This window comes from Arachis duranensis, chromosome 1 (genome assembly GCF_000817695.3).
Source record: "Arachis duranensis cultivar V14167 chromosome 1, aradu.V14167.gnm2.J7QH, whole genome shotgun sequence".
Classification (NCBI taxonomy): domain Eukaryota; kingdom Viridiplantae; phylum Streptophyta; class Magnoliopsida; order Fabales; family Fabaceae; genus Arachis; species Arachis duranensis.
This window is the reverse complement of record NC_029772.3, coordinates 40,773,019-40,792,774: the sequence shown is the minus strand read 5'-3', so window position 1 is coordinate 40,792,774 and position 19,756 is coordinate 40,773,019. Positions and strand designations below refer to the sequence as shown.

Sequence of the window (19,756 nt, the reverse complement as noted above, 5' to 3'; positions counted from 1 at the left end):
GGATGTATGAAATGCAACCTATTTATATGAATGCAACTACATGCAAAAATGCTTTTACCTACTTGGTGAAAAGTAAACAAATCTTTCAAAAGGAAATATGAACTAGATCTCACTAATTCAAATCATAAAATAAGGTACAAGTAAACTTGCAAAAGAAAATAGCTCATGAAAGCCGGGAACAAGGAATCGAGCATCGAACCCTCACTGGAGGTGTATACACTCTAATCGCTCAGGTGTTTAAGGTTCGATTCTCTTAATTCTCTACTAATCTTGCTTTCTAAGACTTGCTCTTCATCTAACAATTAACAAAAATTTAATGCACCACTACACAAATCAAGATGTCTTTTAAGGGTTGTAATGGGGTTAGGGTCAAGGTAGGATTGTATTTGGTCAAGTGGACTAAAACTTGAATCCTTGATTAACCTAAACTTTCCACCTAACTTAAGATAATCCATGTAATTACAATGCAAGATCTAATTGCCCATTAACTATGTTTACCACACATTCATGCATCCCAAATTTAAGTACAACTCATATACATTGATATTGTTACTTAACTTGGGGCATTTTGTCCCCTTTTTTATTATTTGCTTTTTTTTCTTTTCTTTTTCTCATATTTTTTTCTTTCTACTTTTCTTTTCTTTTGTCTTTCTCAATGCATATGATTAAGGTATTGCATGCATAAACATGCTTTTAACATTCTTTTTCACATTTTCTCAAGAATATACAACACCCAATTCTCAAACAAATGTTTTCAATTCCAATTTTCCCACACTTAATTCGTGAGCACTCTCACTAGTCTAAACTAACCAAGGATTCAAATTAAGGACATTATTGTTTTTTGCTTAGAGTTAATAATGTGCTAAAATAAAGAACAAATGGGGTAAAATAGGCTCAAATTGGTTTGCAAAAGATAATGAAGGGGTAAGGTCATATGGGTATGTGAGCTAAATGAAACAAGGCCTCAATCATATAAGTGCATGCATACATCAAACCATGGAAATATAGAATCAAGTAAGACAAAGATCACAATTTTAGAGAGAACAACACACACCAAAAAAAAAATAAAATGTTGGTTGACAAAATGCAACCAATCAATTAGGCTCAAAATCTCACTAATTTTGTGTTCGAGCTCTAAAACCATGTTTCAAATTAAAATTCTTCAAAAAAGTTTAACAAAAGTTTTAATTCAAGTTAGTGAAATGCTATAAGATAATTTCTTGTAAAAGAGTTCATCACTTCAACCAAGCAGTGGTAGAATATGCACAGAATCAAACAAACATTCAATTACGCATGCAAATGCAGCAATGAACTAACAAAGAAAAATAAAAATTGGTGTTGAGAAGAAAGTGACTAACTCACGGAGATTGGTATCAACCTCCCCACACTTAAAGATTGCACCGTCCTTAGTGCATGCAGAGATGTGCAAGTAGACGGGGGTTGTGAGCTATAACTGCTGCTCCTTCTCTAAAGAATTTACAGATAGACTTGTTTGTTGCCCCACTGAAAAGATTTTCCTTTCTCTTCTCGTTGGCCATCCTGAAAGAGGAGGAAAAGGAGGAAAAGTAACCCAGAAGCAAAGATAAAAAACAAATAAAATATGGGTGGGTTTATGCCGAATAATGTGGGTCTCAATTACATGGTAGCTACAACATGCAAGTGAGAAAATAGTAGAAGCAAATGGCATATCAATAGTGCAAAAAGTGCAATAATGGAGGAGAAAGTGTGGGTAATGAAAGACAATATAGGGGCATGTCAATGTAAATGGAATACAAGTGTCATAAAAGATTATCATTGACCCATAAATAATATTATCCAATAATAGAAACAAGTCACGAAGCACCAAAAGAAAGCAAGAGAAATGCAACAGTCGAATAATAACATTTAACACCAATAAAAAAATAATAAACATAGAAAAGAAAATAAAAACATGCATACAATTAAAATGCAATGAATGAAAGAATGTAAATGTAACGAGGAAAAGAAAATGAGAAGGAAGAGGGAGGAGATGAAAGTAAGAAAGGAGAAGGGAGTAAGAAGGTGATGTGCGGAAAACGATCCGACACAAAACTCACCGGCAAGTGTACCGGGTCGCATCAAGTAATAAAACTCACGGGAGTGAGGTCGATCCCACAAGGATTGAAGGATTGAGCAATTTAAGTTTAGTGGTTGAGTTAGTCAAGCAAACAAGTGTTGATTGTGTGAAATTGTGTTGACAGAAATTAAATTACATAGAGTGTAAAGGGGAGTGGGTGATTTGCAGGAAATTAAAGGGAACAAAAAGAAAAAGAGCTGAATCTTAAAGTGCAAGTAATGTAAATTGCAGAAACTTAAAGTGCAAGAAATATAAATGACTTGAAAAATAAAAGGGGAATGGGAATTGGATCTGCAGGAATTAAATAAGGGAAAAGCAAAACTAAACAGAATGAAGAGTAGTTGATGGAATTAGTTGAACAGGATCTCAAAACTAAAAGGAAAATAAGCTTGATATAGTAATTAAACAAGGAAATTAAAGTGGAAACCAATAGATCTCAGGACCCAAGAGACTAGATAACTAAGTCTAGATCTCAATGCCTTCCTAGATCCAAATTCAGAGAGCAAATGCAAAATTAAAGAAGAGAGCAATGTAGAAATGTAAATCCAAGTTCAATTTTCAGAAGTTACAGTGAGAAAAACAGAGAGATCTCAAGGTAAGATTGAGACAGAATTTCCTCAATTCTTCAACACCCAAGACTCAAGACAAGTGTAGATGAAATTGAAAACAAGAAAACTAAGAGGAAGAGAATTCAATTCTCCTTCCCCAAGACTCAGAATCTCAAAATAGCTCAGGACCCAAAAGCTCTCTACTGTGAATACTATGAAAATTCTCAAAGAAAACTCCCCAAAGAAAAGCTCCTCTAAAACTTCAAATCCTAAGCTATTTATACACTTTCTTCAAATGATCATTAAGCCTTGAATTAGGCCTTTAGTCTTGATGGAATTGGGTTGATAGTGGCCTCCGTTGATTGCTCTTGGTGTTGGGAAGAAATCCACTTGTGAACCGGGCCATGAACCATTCACGTTTGAGTCAACGTTTGAGGCAAACGTTGACTCAAACGTCCCTTGTTGAAGCATTATGCAGATGCCTTCTTGCTGTCATCCACGTTTGAGCCAACGTTTGAGGTCAAACATGAGCTCAAACATGGGTCTTCCCAGGCTCCCTTTTTGGCCAATGTTTGGCCCAACGTTTGAAGCAAACGTTGGCGCAAACGTGGCTCAACTAAACCATCAATCAGGGGTGCTTTGCCATGCTCTTCCTTGCCAAGATGTAGCCAACGTTTGACCTCACGTTGGCTCAAACGTTGCCATGCCCAAGAGTGCTCATTCTTATCTTTTTGGCGCCAATGTTTGACCTCACGTTTGAGGCAAACGTTGGCGCAAACGTTGGCTCCTTCCAGGGTATTCTTCATCTTCTTTTCAACGTTTGAGTTAACGTTCGAGGCAAACATTAGCTCAAACGTTGATCCCTCTTCTCAAGCCCATTCTTGCAACCTTCTTCCAAGCTTTATTCCTCCTATCATCAATCAACAATTTTATCAAAGCTATGCCATAATCATGAGAGTTATTCTTCTTCTTGTCATATGAGCAATTATGGCACAAAAACTCATGAAAATGCATCAATTTATCCATGGTTGATTGAATCAAAGGAAACATGAATTTCAACCCAATTGGCTTACTTATGGCTTAAGAAAGTGCATAAAACCTATTGAAAACAAAGGAAAAAGACTAGTGAAACTAGGCTAAGATGACTTGTCATCAGAAGGGAAGAAGAAGGAAGTAGGAAGGATAGAAGAAAGGAGAAGGGGATGAAAAGTGGGGGTGACGCGCGCGCAGGCATCACGCGTACGCGTGGGTGGTCTGAAAGTGAAAGGACGCGCACGCGTCATGGACGCGTACGCGTGGGTGATTTTGTGCCTCTAGCACAGTTCCAACATGAGGGCAGCACAACTCTCGGGTCAGCACGCTTATTACGCCGGTTTCCCTATCCAGGCGTACGCGTCGGGGATGCTTACACGTGGTTTGAAATTGCTTCAGGGGACGCGTACGTGTGATGCACGCGTACGCATGAGGTGGCTTGTGCACCACACACCCCTCCCACGCGTCTCTCACGCAACTCTCTGTTCAGTTGTGCAGACACATACGACGCGTGCGCATCGTGGACGCTTGCGTGTCGATCCCCTTTTTTTATGAAGAATGCAAAATGTAGAATGCAGAATGTAGATGATTATGCGGAAATTATGAATGAATACTTTGAAAAACAAAATAAAATAAAACTAGGAATGAAAAGGGATGATTATACCATGGTGGGTTGTCTCCCACCTGGCACTTTTAGTTAAAGTCCTTAAGTTGGACATTTGGTGAGCTCCTTGTCAGGGTGGCTTATGCTTGAACTCTTCCAGAAATCCCCACCAATGCTTGCAATTCCAATAGCCTCCGGGATCCCAAACTAGGTGCATAACGCCTTCAAGCAATTTGAAGCAAGTGACAAGGCTCCAAGAATGTTGATTGCTAGAATGAATTCCGGGGTCCCAAACCTTGCTTTTGCACCCGTCTTTGTGTGATCACCATTGTTCCAACCGGGTGGTAAGCAATCTGAATTCTCACTGAAGTGGCCAAACAACTTCCTAGATCCATTCAATTGAGCTCTACACCAACCTTTGCATCTAGACTTTGAACTTTCAACCATAATGAACCGAGGATTGTGTTGCCAACCACTAACCATTTCTCTTTTACTCTTAAAGCCACAAAGAGCTCTCAGTTGCCCATCCATCTCAAGTAGGCCATATTCAAGTGGGAAAGTAAAGGTTAAGGATAAAGATTTTACCCACTTGAATGTTGTATTGGATGGTAATGGCCTTGGGAGAGGTGTTTCCAATGGTCTTGCAAGCTCCACTCCCTTGTGCTCTTCTTTGAATTCTTCCACCTCCTTGAAAACCTCTTCAACTTCAACTACAACCTCATCAAATTCTTCTAATTCTTCCCCATCACTCAAATAATAAGTTGGAGGTTGAGAAAAGTCTACCTCCACATCATTTTCAGATTCACTCAGAGAAAGTTCTTCAAAATCAAGGGGTTCAGTTGCGGATGCAAGTTCATCACTAGGAGGGCTTGACTCATGATCATCATCACCAAGGGAACTTGCCTCTGGATCTATTCCGTCCAATTTTTCATAAGGAACATGACTTAGAGGTTGTGCACTATCCTCCTCAACATCAATTTCAAGCTTATTGGAGGAATACTCTACAATTTGAGATTCCCATGGAGGTTCAGCGTCTCCTAAGTCTTCAACCACTTCTTCCTCTTCAACTATTACGGCTTCCTCCACTTGTTCCAATACAAAGTTACCTCCCTCATTGTCCACTGGAGTTTCTAGTATCTCCTTCATGCTACGCTCTTAATTAGATTCTCTATATGTAGCTATGGGGTTCCTTGAGTGTCCAACTATTGGGAGGCTAATCGATTTATCGCTTGCTCCAATTGATGAAGAGTTGCATGAAATTGATCCATTATTTCCTCGAGAAGGTCCCTTGGCTCTTGTCCCTCTCGGGTAACGTGATTGCGATCATATGGCTCATGGATAAATGGATATGGAGAAGGTATATATGAAGAAGGTGGCTCTCAGGAGTAATTGGGATGGCTCTATATATGGATCATATGGCTCATAAGATGGTTGGTATGGTGGGCAAGGGTTAAGGTCATAAGGTGGTGTTTGGTTACACGGGACTTGTGACTATGGTGGTCTAAGGTTATGTTAAGGAAAGGGTCCATAGGTATGGTGTGGTGGGTGTTGAGTGTCACGAAAAGGTCCACCATAACCATTGTCTTGGTATGCATCATGGAATGGTCGTTGCTTGTAGTAATTTGGTGGAGGTTGTTGCCAATAGGGTTGTCTATAAGCTTGTGGCTCCTCCCATCCTTGATTATTCCATCCTTGATGCATATCCTCATTGTAATCTCCTCTTCCTGTAATATAATTGTAACCAAACTCATAGCCAAAGGGGTGAGAGTTCATAGTAGCTAAAGAAAATAAAAACCAAAAACTAGCAAAAATAAGCAACTAATTCCTAAACTAACAAAAACTAGCAAACAAGCAAAAGGTAAATATTTACAATAACCAATAATAAGGCACATGGTGCACAAAATTATGATCATCAACAATGGCGCCAAAGAATTGGAGCTCTCAAACGTGAATCACACTTTGTCACAACTTCGCACAACTAACCAGCAAGTTCACTGGGTCGTCCAAGTAATAAACCTTACGTGAGTAAGGGTCGATCACACGGAGATTGTTGGTATGAAGCAAGCTATGGTCATCTTGTAAATCTCAGTCAGGCGGATTCTAATGGTTATGATGGTTTTCGAATATAAAGATAAATAAAGCATAAAATAGAAATAGAGATACTTATGTAAATCATTGGTGGGAATTTCAGATAAGTGTATGGATATGCTTTGTTCCTTCCGAATCTCTGCTTTCCTACTGCTTTCATCCAATCATTCTTACTCCTTTCTATGGCAAGCTGTATGTAGGGTGTCACTGTTGTCAATGGATACTTCCATCCTCTCAATGAAAATAGTTCAAATGCTCTGTCACAGCACGGCTAATCATCTGTCGGTTCTCGATCATGTTGGAATAGAATCCAATGATTCTTTTGCGTCTGTCACTACGCTCAACACTCGCGAGTTTGAAGCTCGTCACAGTCATTCCATCTCAAATCCTACTTGGAATACCACAGACAAGGTTTAGACTTTTCGGATCTTAGGAATGGCCGCCAATAATTCTAGCTTATACCACGAAGACTCCGATCTTTCGGAATGGAGGCTAAGAGATACGCGCTCGATCTAAGGTAGAACGGAAGTGGTTGTCAGGCACGCATTCATAGGTGAGAATGATGATGAGTGTCATGGATCATCACATCCATCATTTTGAAGTGCAACGAATATCTTAGAATAAGAATAAGCTGAATTGAATAGAAGAATGATAGTAATTGCATTAATACCCGAGGAACAGCAGAGCTCCACACCTTAATCTATGGTGTGTAGAAACTCTACCGTTGAAAATACATAAGTGATGGTCCAGGCATGGCCGAATGGCCAGCCCCCATGAAGGTCTAAAATTGCATACACTGATTAAAGATCCATCCAAAGACAAGACGTTAGTACAATAGTAAAAAGTTCTATTTATACTAAACTAGCTACTAGGGTTTACAGAAATAATTCTAAGTGAAGAAATCCACTTTCGGGGCCCACTTTGGTGTGTGCTTGGGCTGAGCTTGAGATTTACACGTGCAGAGGCTTCTCTTGGGGTTAAACACCAAGTTGTAGCGTGTTTTTGGCGTTTAACTCTGGTTTGTGACATGTTTCTGGCGTTTCACTCCGGAATGCAGCATGGAACTGGCGTTGAATGCCAATTTGCTTCGTCTAAGATCGAATAAAGTATGGACTATTATATATTGCTGGAAAGCCCTAGATGTCTAATTTTCAACGCAGTTGAGAGCGCGCCATTTGGAGTTCTTTAGCTCCAGAAAATCCATTTCGAGTGCAAGGAGGTTAGAATCCAACAGCATCAGCAGTCCTTTTTCAGCCTGAATCAGATTTTTTCTCAGGTCCCTCAATTTCAGCCAGAAAATACTTGAAATCATAGAAAAACACACAAACTCATAGTAAAGTCCAAAAATATAAATTTTGCATAAAAACTAATAAAAACATCCCTAAAAGTAGCTAGATCCTACTAAAAACTACCTAAAAATAATGCCAAAAAGCGTAAAAATTATCCGCTCATCACAACACCAAACTTAAATTGCTGCTTGTCCCCAAGCAACTAAAAATCAAATAGGATAAAAAGAAGAGAATATACTATAAATCCCAAAATATCAATGAATGTTAGTTCTAATTAGATGAGCGGGACTTGTAGCTTTTTGCTTTTGAACAGTTTTGGCATCTCACTTTATCCTTTAAAGTTTAGAATAATTGGCATCCATAGGAACTCAGAGTTCAGATAGTGTTATTGATTCTCCAAGTTAAGTATGTTGATTCTTGAACATAGCTACTTTTATGAGTCTTGGCCATGGCCCTAAGCACTTTGTTTTCCAGTATTACCACCGGATACATAAATGCCACAGACACATGACTGGGTGAACCTTTTTAGATTGTGACTCGGCTTTGCTAAAGTCCCCAGTTAGAGGTGTCCAGAGCTCTTAAGCACACTCTTTTTGCTTTGGATCATGACTTTAACCACTCAGTCTCAAGCTTTTCACTTGGACCTACATGCCACAAGCACATGGTTAGGGACAGCTTGATTTAGCCGCTTAGGCCTGGATTTTATTTCCTTGGGCCCTCCTATCCATTGATGCTCAAAGCCTTGGATCCTTTTTACCCTTGCCTTTTGGTTTTAAGGGCTATTGGCTTTTTCTGCTTGCTTTTTTTTGCAAGCTTTGTTCTTCACTGCTTTTTCTTACTTCAAGAATCAATTTTATGATATTTCAGATTATCAATAACATTTCTCTTGCTCATTATTCTTTCAAGAGCCAACAAATTTAAAATTCATAAATAACAAGATAAAAAATATGCACTATTCAAGCATTCATTCAGAAAACAAAAAGTATTGCCACCACATCAATATAATTAAACTAAATTCAAGGATAAATTAATTCAAGGATGAATTCGAATCTCATGTACTTCTTGTTCTTTTGTATTAAAAACATTTTTCATTTAAGAAAGGTGAAGGATTCATGGAATTATTCATAGCCTTAAGACATAGACACTAGACACTAATGATCATGTAGTAAAGACACAAACATAGGCAAACATAAAGCATAAAGTCAAAAAACAGAGAGATAAGAACAAGGAAGTTAAGGAATGAGTCCACCTTAGTGAGGGTGGTGCCTTCTTCTTGAAGGACCAATGGTGTTCTTGAGCTCCTCTATGTCTCTTTCTTGCCTTTGTTGCTCCTCCCTCATAGCTCTTTGATCTTCTCTAATCTCATGGAGTATGATGGAGTGCTCTTGGTGTTCCACCCTTAATTGGTTCATGTCATGACTCAATCCTTCTAGAGAAGTGTTGAGTTGTTCCCAATAGTTATTTGGAGAAAAATGCATCACTTGAGGAATCTCAGGGATTTCGTGATGATGAGCTTCCTCATGCATCTCTTGAGATCCATTAATGGACTCTTTTGTTTGCTCCATCCTCTTCTTAGTGATGGGCTTGTCCTCTTCAATGAGGATGTCTCCTTCTATAACAACTCCAGCTAAGTAGCATAGATGGCAAATGAGATGAGGAAAAGCTAGCCTTACCAAGGTGGAGGGATTTTCGGCTACTTTGTAGAGCTCTAGAGAGATGACTTCATGAACTTCTACTTCCTCTCCAATCATGATGCTATAGATCATGATGGCCCGATCCACAGTTACTTTCGATCGGTTGCTAGTGGGGATGATGGAGCATTGGATGAACTCCAACCATCCTCTAGCCACAGGCTTTAAGGTCCAATCTTCTCAATTGAACCGGCTTGCCTTTTGAGTCTCTTTTCCATTGAGCTCCTTCCATACATATGTCTATGAGGACTTGGTCCAACCTTTGATTAAAGTTGACCCTTCTAGTGTAGGGGCGTGCGTCTTCTTGCATCATAGGCACGTTGAATGCCAACCTTACATTTTCTGGATTCAAATCTAGGCATTTCCCCCGAACCATTGTAAGATAATTCTTTGGATTTGGGTTCATACTTTGATCATGGTTCCTAGTGATCCATGCATTGGCATAGAACTCTTGAACCATTAAGATTCCGACTTGTTGAATGGGGTTGGTAAAAACTTTCCAACCTCTTCTTTGGATCTCATGTTGGATCTCCAGATACTCATTTTTCTTGAGCATGAAAGGGACCTCAAGGATCACCTTATTCTTGGCCACAACTTCATAGAAGTGGTCTTGATGGGCTTTTGAGATGAATCTCTCCATCTCCCTTGACTCAGAGGTGGAAGTAATTGTCTTCCCTTTTCTCTTTCTTGAGGTTTCTTTGGCCTTAGGTGCCATCAATGGTTGTGGAAAAAAAAAGCTATGCTTTTACCACACCAAACTTAGAATGTTGCTCGTCCTCGAGCAAAAGAAGAAAGAATAGATGAAGAAGAAGAAGGGATGGAGGAGAGGGAGAGTGTTGTAGGTTTTGGCCAAAGGGTAGAAGAGATGGTGGTGTTGTGTAAAAATGAAGAAGTGTGGAGGGGTTTATATAGTGGTGGGAGAGGGGTTTATGGTTCAGTTATGTAGGGAGGGTTTGGGTGGGAAAGAGATTTTGAATTTGAAGGTAGGTGGGGTTTATGGGGAAGAGAGGATGGATGTGAGCGGTGAAGAGGTGATGGGGAAGAGTGATTGAGGTGATTGGTGAATGATGTTTAGGGAAGAGTGTTATGAAAAGGTGTGAGAGAGAGGGAGAAGGTAGGTAGGGATTCTGTGGGGTCCACAGATCCTGAGGTGATCCTGTGGGGTCCACAGATCCTGAGGTGTCAAGGATTTCTCATTCTTGCACCCTTTAGGCATGTAAAACACCCTCTGTATGCAATCCTGGCATTTAACTCCAGACTAATGCCTGTTTCTGGCGTTAAACGCCAGCTCTATGCTTGTTTTTGGCGTTAAACGCCACTTTGCTGCTTCTTTCTGGCGTTTAATGCCAGCTTTCCTCAAGGTGCAATCCTGGCATTTAAACGCCAGACTGCTGCCTGTTTCTGGCATTCAACGCCAGCTTCATGCTCTGTTCTGGCGTTAAACGCCAGTCAGATGCTCCTTACTGGCGTTTAAACGCTAGTAAGCTCTTCCTCCAGGGTGTGCTGTTTCTTCTGCTGTTTTTGATTCTGTTTTTAATTTTCGCAATTATTTTGTAACTCCACATAATCATAAACCTAATAAAACATAAAAGAACAATAGAAATATAGATAAATAAAAATTGGGTTGCCTCCCAATAAGCGCTTCTTTAATGTCAATAGCTTGATAGTGAGCTCTCATGGAGCTTCACAGATGTTCAGAGCATTGTTGGGACCTCCCAATCCCAAACTTAGAGTTTAAATGTGGAGGTTCAACACCAAACTTAGAGTTTGGTTGTGGCCTCCCAACACCAAACTTAGAGTTTGATTGTGGGGTATTTGTTTGACTTTGTATTGAAAGAAGCTTATCGTGCCTCTTTTCTATGGTTGCAGAGGAAGATCCTTGAGCTTTAAACACAAGGTAGTCCCCATTCAATTGAAGGACTAACTCTTCTCTATCAATATCAATCACAACTCCTGTTGTGGCTAGGAAGGGTCTTCCAAGAATAATGGATTCATTCTCATCCTTCCCAGTGTCTAAGATTATGAAATCAGCAGGGATGTAAAGGCTTTTAACCTTTACCAACACGTCCTCTACCAATCTATGAGCTTGTTTTATTGACTTGTCTGTGATGCGTGAGCATCTTGTCTATCTTTTCCTAGTGAATTTGCATCTAATTTGTTGAGTGTAATTTAGAATTAATTATATTTTAGCCACTATGGATGCTATTTTGAGTTTTGTGCAATTTTATTCATTTTAGGTAGCATTCGGAGGGATTTGATAAAGTTTCTACAGAGAAAAAGAAGAAACCAAAGAGATGACCAGCGAAGACCGACGCGGACGCATGGCTCACGCAACCGCGCGGAATGGAGAAATCGCAATGACGCGATCGCGTGCCTGACGCGAACGCGTGGACTGGAATCTGCACAAATGACGCGAGCGCGTGGACGACGCAGACACGTCACATACGTGATCTGCAATAATACAAAAAATGCTGGGGGTGATTTCTGGGCTGTTTTGACCCACTTTCCAGCCCAGAAAACACAGATTAGAAGCTGCAGAATGGCCAAAGCAAGTGGTCCCCACCCATCAACTGAAAATCTGTTAATTAATTCGAATTTAAATTCAAATCTTATCATTTAGGAAAAGATATTATTTTTATTTTTAGATAATTAGATTTTAAATTAATTAGGATTAGTTATAAAAAGGGGAGACTTCTCTTCTATTAGGGACATTACATTAGATTAGGGGGATTCCATTAGGGAATTCTATACAAATTTACATTCTACATTCCATGAGCAACTAAACCTCTACTGTTAAGGTTAGGAGCTCTGTCTATTTGTATGGATTGATTTTATTACTTTTTCTATTTTAATTTATGTTTTGGATTTATATTTAAGAATTATTTTCATTCTTTATCTTATGAATTTGGGTGGAACGAAAGTATGACCCTTTTTCTATTTGAGTTCTTGTATAACTTGGAAAAGCTCTATACTTGAACAACAGCTTGAAAACATATTCTCCTAAATTCTAATTACCTGGATTTAATGGGATACGTGACATATAATCCTTTTATTCTTTGGGTAATTAGAGTTTTTGTGGCATGCAAACTGAAATTTGATCATGTACCGTATAATTGGAATTAATTGACCAAGGAATTGGCAATTAATGAATTTTAGAGGAGACTAGGAAGGTCTAAGGAATTAGGATCTAGTCACATATAGTTTGCCATAAATTAAATCCTACATAATTAAAATAGTTAGTAAGAAAAGTTAATCCGAGAAAATAGATAACTCTGAAGCCTTAACTGTTTATCCATATTTTATTTTTATTGTCTATACTTTTGATATTTTAAATTCGAACTTAAACCTTTTGAACATCTCAAAACCAATTTCTGCTTGCCTAACTAAGCCAATCAATCAATCATTGTTGCTTAATCCATCAATCCTCGTGGGATCGACCCTTACTCACATAAGGTATTACTTGGTACTACCCGGTGCACTTGCCGGTTAGTAAGTGTGGGTTATAAAATCCACACCAGTCTGCCATCTCTAATGAGATTCTTACAACTTGTACCTCAAAGATCCCCAGCTTCTCCATTACAAAGAGTGGCATAAGATTTATACCTAACCCTAGGTCACACAGAGCCTTCTCAAAGGTCATGGTGCCTATGGTACAGGATATTAAGAATTTACCAAGATCTTGTTTCTTTTGAGGTAGAGTTTGCTAAACCCATGTATCTAGTTCACTAATGAGCAAGGGAGGTTCATCTTTTCCAGTCTCATTACCAAACAACATGGCATTCAGCTTTATGATGGCTCCTAGATATTGAGCAACTTGCTCTTCAGTTATATCTTCATCCTTTTCAGAGGAAGAATAGTTCTCAGAGCTCATGAATGGCAGAAGGAAGTTTAATGGAATCTCTATGGTCTCTATATGAGCCTCAGATTCCTTTAGGTCTTCAATAGGGAACTCCTTTCTGTCTGGGAGACGTCCCATGAGGTCTTCCTCATTGGGATTCACGTCCTCCCCTTCCTCTTTGGATTCGGCCATTTTGATTATAACAATGGCCTTGCACTCTCTTTTTGGATTCTCTTCTGTATTGCTTGGGAGAGTACTAGGAGGAGTTTCAGTGATTTTCTTACTCAGCTGACCCACTTGTGCCTCCAAATTTCTAATGGAGGACCTTATTTCATTCATGAAACTTAAAGTGGCCTTAGATAGATGAGAGACTATATTTGCTAAGCTAGAGGGGCTCTGCTCAGAATTCTCTGTCTGTTGCTGAGAAGATGATGGAAAAGGCTTGCTATTGCTAAACCTGTTTCTTCCACCATTATTAAAGCCTTGTTGAGGCTTTTGTTGATCCTTCCATGAGAAATTTGGATGATTTCTCCATGAGGAATTATAGGTGTTTCCATAGGGTTCACCTATGTAATTCACCTTTGCCATTATAGGGTTCTCAGGATCATAAGCTTCTTCTTCAGAAGATGCCTCTTTAGTACTGTTGGATGCATTTTGCCATCCATTCAGACTCTGAGAAATCATGTTAACTTGCTTAGTCAACATTTTTTTCTGAGCCAATATGGCATTCAGAGTATCAATTTCAAGAACTTCCTTCCTCTGAGGCGTCCCATTACTCACAGGATTTCTCTCAGAGGTGTACATTGATGCCAGGGCATTTTGGCCAATTTCACTGACCTTTCTTTACTGTTTTTAGGGTAGTTTCATGCATTTTCTTAAGAAATAAACTAGTTTTGGGTGGATTTTCACTTACATCTTGATTCAAGCTTACATTGTGCACTTTACATGATTTCATGAGAATTTTGCATGAATTATATGACAAATTGGATGATGCATGACTCATGACTTGGACTAGAACTTTGATGCACTTTGTTGCTTGATTTCAAGACAAAGGATGCAAAGAAGAACCACGTTAGTAGCCACGTTAGTCTAACTAACGTTACCTCTAACGTGGAATGGGAGCTAGCTTGCAATGTTAATGAGAAAGGTAATCGCCAATAACGCCCTCGAAGCCATCATAGCCTACGTTGAGAGTCACGTTAACTAAGTTAACGTGAACTCTAACGTGGAAGAAGAAACAAGGCCAACGTTAGTGACACTCTCTTTTGTCACTAACGTTGGACCAAGCTCATAATTGGCCACGTTAGTTGCCACGTTAACTTAGTTAACGTGGACTCTAACGTTAAAGGAGCAAAAGAAAAGCCAAGCCTCCATGAGCCACGTTAACTCCCACGTTAACTTAGTTAACGTGGAAACTAACGTGGAGAGAGCAATTGATCGCCAACGTTAGTGACACTTACCTTTGTCACTAACGTTGGGGTGAACCACCAAGAGCCACCATGAGCAACGTTAACTCCCACGTTAACTTAGTTAACGTGGAAGCTAACGTGGATAAAGAGATAATGAGCCAACGTTAGTGACACTCACCTTTGTCACTAACGTTAGAGATGGCTAGCATTACTATGTTAGAAGCCATGTTAACCTAGTTAACGTGGACTTTAACGTGGGAAGTAGGGGCACATTGGAACGTTAGTGACAAAGGTAAGTGTCACTAACGTTCTCAAAGGATTGGCATTACTACGTTAGAAGCCACGTTAACCTAGTTAACGTGGATTCTAACGAAGGGAGAAGGGGTGACTCTCCACGTTATTGGGAAAGGTAGGTCCCAATAACGTGTGCGAAGGACCAAGAGGCAACGTTAGTGGTCACGTTAGTGCCACTAACATTGAAGTTAACGTGATCATACTTGGGTTAGGAACGTTAGTGAAAAAGGTGATTGTCACTAACGTTCTCGAACCCCCACTTTCACTTAAGGTTGACACCACTAACGTCCTAAGCCAAAGTCCCTGCCTACTTCACATTTTCTCTCTGCAAGCAAAGCTAAGCCCAATAAAGAGGATAACTGCTTCAAACTCAAGATCCAGAGGCCTACACCCAAGATTTGAAGAGCCAATTAGAAGATCAGAAGAGTAGTATATATAGGAGTAGCTTTGAATTAGATGGGAGCTTTTTGGGAAACTTTAGGGAGCTCTGTTGCAATTTGATGGATCGATATTAGTTTTCATTCTTCTTCTTCTATCTTTTCTCTTGATTTTACTAGAAAGCTTTCAATCTTCATCCAATTGGGTAGTTATCTTGGAAAATAAGCTATTCATACTTGGATCTCTTCGGAACCTTGGAAGAGGAATGAAGAGATCATGCTAGAAATGCTTTCTCATGTTGGACCAAATTGGGTTTGGATGGATATGTGACTATAATCCTACCAGTACTTGATTTGGGAATGCATGTGGTATAATTAGTGACCATACTTCATCTCTTCTCATGAGCAATTGACCAAGGAATTGACTATTGATCAAGATTTGAGAGATTGGATTACCAAGGAATTGGAATTCAATCGCTTAAGATTGCCAAGGAGATCAATGAATGCATTGATTGAGGAAGAGATGAAAATGAATTCGATCCGGAGAATGCAACATCTCCTAGGCCCAATGAACTCCCCATTTCTGATCTTACCCATTCTCTTTAATTTCTGCCATTTACTTTTATGAGCATTTTCCCCATTCCCATTTAAGATTCTGCAATTTACTTTATGCCATTTACATTCAGCTCTTTATTTCTGGTATTTACTTTTTCTGCTATTTACTTTTTCTGCTATTTAATTTTCTATAAATCTAAAATCAAATTCTAATTCGCTCAACTAGAACATTCCTCTAATTAAAGTTGCTTGATCAATCAATCTCTATGGGATTCGACCTCACTCTATAGTGAGTTTTTACTTGACGACAACTCGGTACACTTGCCAAAGGAAATTTGTTGCGAGACGAATTTTCCGTGCATCAAGTTTATGGCACCGTTGCCGGGGATTGATTTTGTATCAACAATGATTAAGTTGGAGGATAACTAGATTGAGCATTTTTCATTCTGCTGATTTAAATTTTTGTTTGAGCAATTTACTTTCAGTTTCAGTTGTTTTTCTTCCCATCCCTTTAACCCTTTTATTCCAGTTGTTTACAATCTTTTTCACTCACCCACTAACTGTTTGATATATTGCATCACTCACACTAACAACATTTTTTTTAACAAGAATAGTTTCTGCATTTATTTCCTTGCTTGTGCCTTGTTGATTGTATGACAGGGAGAAGAAGCGGGGCTTCAACTTCCTTTGATTCTGAACCTGAGAAGACCTTCCTTAGATTAAGGAGGGAAGCAAGAGGAAAAAGAGTAGTAAGTGCTGAAGAAGAGGAAGAGTACTTCGAACCCAACATGGAAAAGAATTTGGAGAACAACCATGAAGAGGAGGCTCATAATCAAGGCCATGCCAACCGTGCTGGGCAAGAAAGGAGGGTTTTAGGATCCTATATCAATCCTAATCCTGGAAACTGTGGGAGCAGCATTCAGAAACCCACTATACATGCCAACAATTTCGAGCTAAAACCCCAGCTCATCACTTTGGTGCAAAATAATTGCTCATTTGGAGGAGGTGCTCAAGAAGACTCTAACCAACACTTGACCACCTTCTTGAGGATTTGTGACACGGTAAAGTCCAATGGAGTCCACCCTGATGTCTATAGGTTGCTCTTGTTCCCCTTTTCACTCAGGGACAAGGCATCCAAGTGGCTTGAATCCTTTCCAAAGGAGAGCTTGACTAATTGGGAAGAGGTAGTGAACAAGTTTTTGGCAAGGTTTTACCCCCCTCAAAGGATCAATAGGCTAAGAACTGAAGTGCAGATGTTCAGACAGCAAGATGGAGAGACACTTTATGAAGCATGGGAGAGATTCAAAGACTTGACAAGGAGATGCCCACCAGAGATGTTTAATGAGTGGGTTCAACTTCACATCTTCTATGAAGGTCTTTCCTATGAGTCAAAGAAGGCTGTAGATCATTCATCAGGAGGTTCTTTAAACAAAAAAAACCATTGAAGAAGCCATAGATGTCATTGAAACAGTTGCTGAGAATGACTACTTCTATGCCTTTGAAAAAAGTAACACTAGAGGAGTAATGGAGCTGAACCACATGGATGCACTGTTAGCCCAAAACAAGATAATCATCAAGCAGCTAGCAGATCTTACCAAGAAGGTGGAAGAGAACCAAGTTGCAGCAGCCATCACCTCATCACCAACTCAAGAAGGAGTAAACATAGGAGAAGAAGGTGATTGGGAGCAAGCCAACTATGTGGGAAACTCACCTAGACAAGTCCATGATCCATACTCCACAACTTACAACTCTGGATGGAGAAATCATCCCAACTTTGGATGGGAAAATCAACAAGACCAAGGCCAAGATCAAAGACGTCCAAATCCCAGCAACATACCTCACCAACATGCCACACCTAGACCATATCAACACTCACATAATAACCCCTCTCAACACCTATACCAAAGCCAACCTACCCATTCTCATCCCTCCAATCTCAACTCACCATCACCTTCTGGTGATAGACTCTCAAGGATTGAGAACTTACTTGAAAGCATATGCAAAGAGATTCAAGACAACAAGGTGTTCAAGGAGGAAGTGCGAGCCAACTTTAAGAACCAGGGAGACACCATCAAGAGGTTATAATCTCAAGTAGGTTATCTCTCTGAGTAGATTCCCAAACCTACAGATGGATTCCCAAGTGATACGGAGAAAAATCCGAGAGGAGAAACAAAGAAAGTAAGATGGGAAGATTGCAAGATGGTCATTATAAGTGATCAGGAGACCAAGGACGAGCCAAACAAGCTGTCAGAACAACCTGAAGATACCTCAGCAGCGAAGCAAGAAAAAGATCACCAAGAACCCAAAATCTCACAACAGGAGTTGCTAAGACTCTATGCACACTTTCCCCAATTACTCAATGATGCTGTGGAGAAGAGAATATACTCAAGGTTTCTTAATTTGTTTGCATCCCTCCATGTAAACATACCATTCATCAAGACCCTCCAACAAACGCCGACATACATCAAGTATATAAAGGAGCTGCTTCCCAGGAAAAGCTCACTCAAGGGAGGCCAAACTATAGTGATGAATAAGGAGTGCAGTGCTCTCATTCAACCAGAGTTGCCTACAAAAAGAAAGGACCCAGGGAGTTTCTACATTCCCTATGCCAAAGGAGAAACCATGTTTGATAAAGGACTCTGCAATTTGGGAGCAAGCATCAACTTAATGCCCTTATCCCTTATGAAGAGGCTACAAATCAATGAGATAATGCCCACAGATGTAGTCATCAGGCTGGCTGACAAAACTCAAAAATAAGCAATAGGAGTGGTGGAAAACGTGTTGGTAAAGGTTGGGAAATACTTCCTCCCAACAGACTTTGTCATATTGGACATGGAAGAGAGTCACACTCACCCAATCATATTGGGAAGACCATTCCTAGCTACAGCCAGAGCACTCATAAATGTGGAGCGAGGAGAGCTAATTCTGAGGATCCATGATGAACAGCTCACCTTCAATGTTTTCAAACGCTCACAAGAAATAGATCAAGAGAATAATGAACCAAGGAAAGATCAATGTGAGATACTAAAGGAAGAAACAAGCACTGAAGCACAACCAGCACATCTGGGAATCCCATTGATTGAGGAACAAGGCAAACAGCAAGTGCCACAGCTCAAAGAAAATCATGAGGAACCTAAACCACCAGAATTATATGAGACCAGCAACAATATTTCCTTAGAGGAGAAGGTCACAAAGAGCAAGACAACATCACAAGGAACAAAGAAGAAGGTACCAAGGAGGTGGAGGAACAGGAAGATCCCTACAGAGGACTTCTCTCCAGGGGATAAAGTAATCTCAGCTTATTTCCCAGACATCCCCCCTGATCTCCCCACTGTACCATCTCAATTACCTAAAGTCTTCACCATCAACAGAGTTCTCTCCTTGGAACATGTAGAGATCATTGATACAACCAATGGATATAGGTCTACTGCCAGAGGAGAAGACTTGAAACACTATCAACCTCCCTGATAAAGAAAAAAAATGTCAAGCTAGTGATGCTAAAGAGGCACTTCATGGGAGGCAACCCATATTTTATATGCTTTTAGAATAGTGAATAATTCAATATTCATGAGTTCCAAACCAACCTTGACAAATACTTAGCGAAATCCTTATTATGCAGTATATAGTGAAGAACAAGTTTGGTGTTCAAGGCATACCAAGAGAGCATGAATGTAATTTAGATCATGCTATTCTTGGAGCCTTGAACAGAACCTTTTCATCACATTGCTACAAACTAAGTTTGGTGTCACCCATGGTGCCACCAAGGTGCATATAAGGATACATAGTTAGTTGGTTAGTTGGTATTCATGAATAAGCAATCTAATTTTTTTCCTTATTACTCTTGCCGAAAAGTTTAGCTTTTTCAATGATATTAGTTTTTCTTTATTTTATTCCATAGGAAAAAGGAAAGGAGCATTGAAGAGGATTGATTGGACA

General features: G+C 39.6%; 1 protein-coding gene across 1 annotated transcript; it reads left to right on the top strand.

Annotated features, from left to right (window-relative positions):
• Window positions 1-18,019: 18,019 nt before the first annotated feature.
• On the top strand, window positions 18,020-18,577 carry LOC107486955 (uncharacterized). Its single transcript, XM_016107542.1, has one exon. It carries the CDS (start codon window positions 18,020-18,022, stop codon window positions 18,575-18,577), a length of 558 nt encoding a protein of 185 aa, XP_015963028.1.
• Window positions 18,578-19,756: the final 1,179 nt, after the last annotated feature.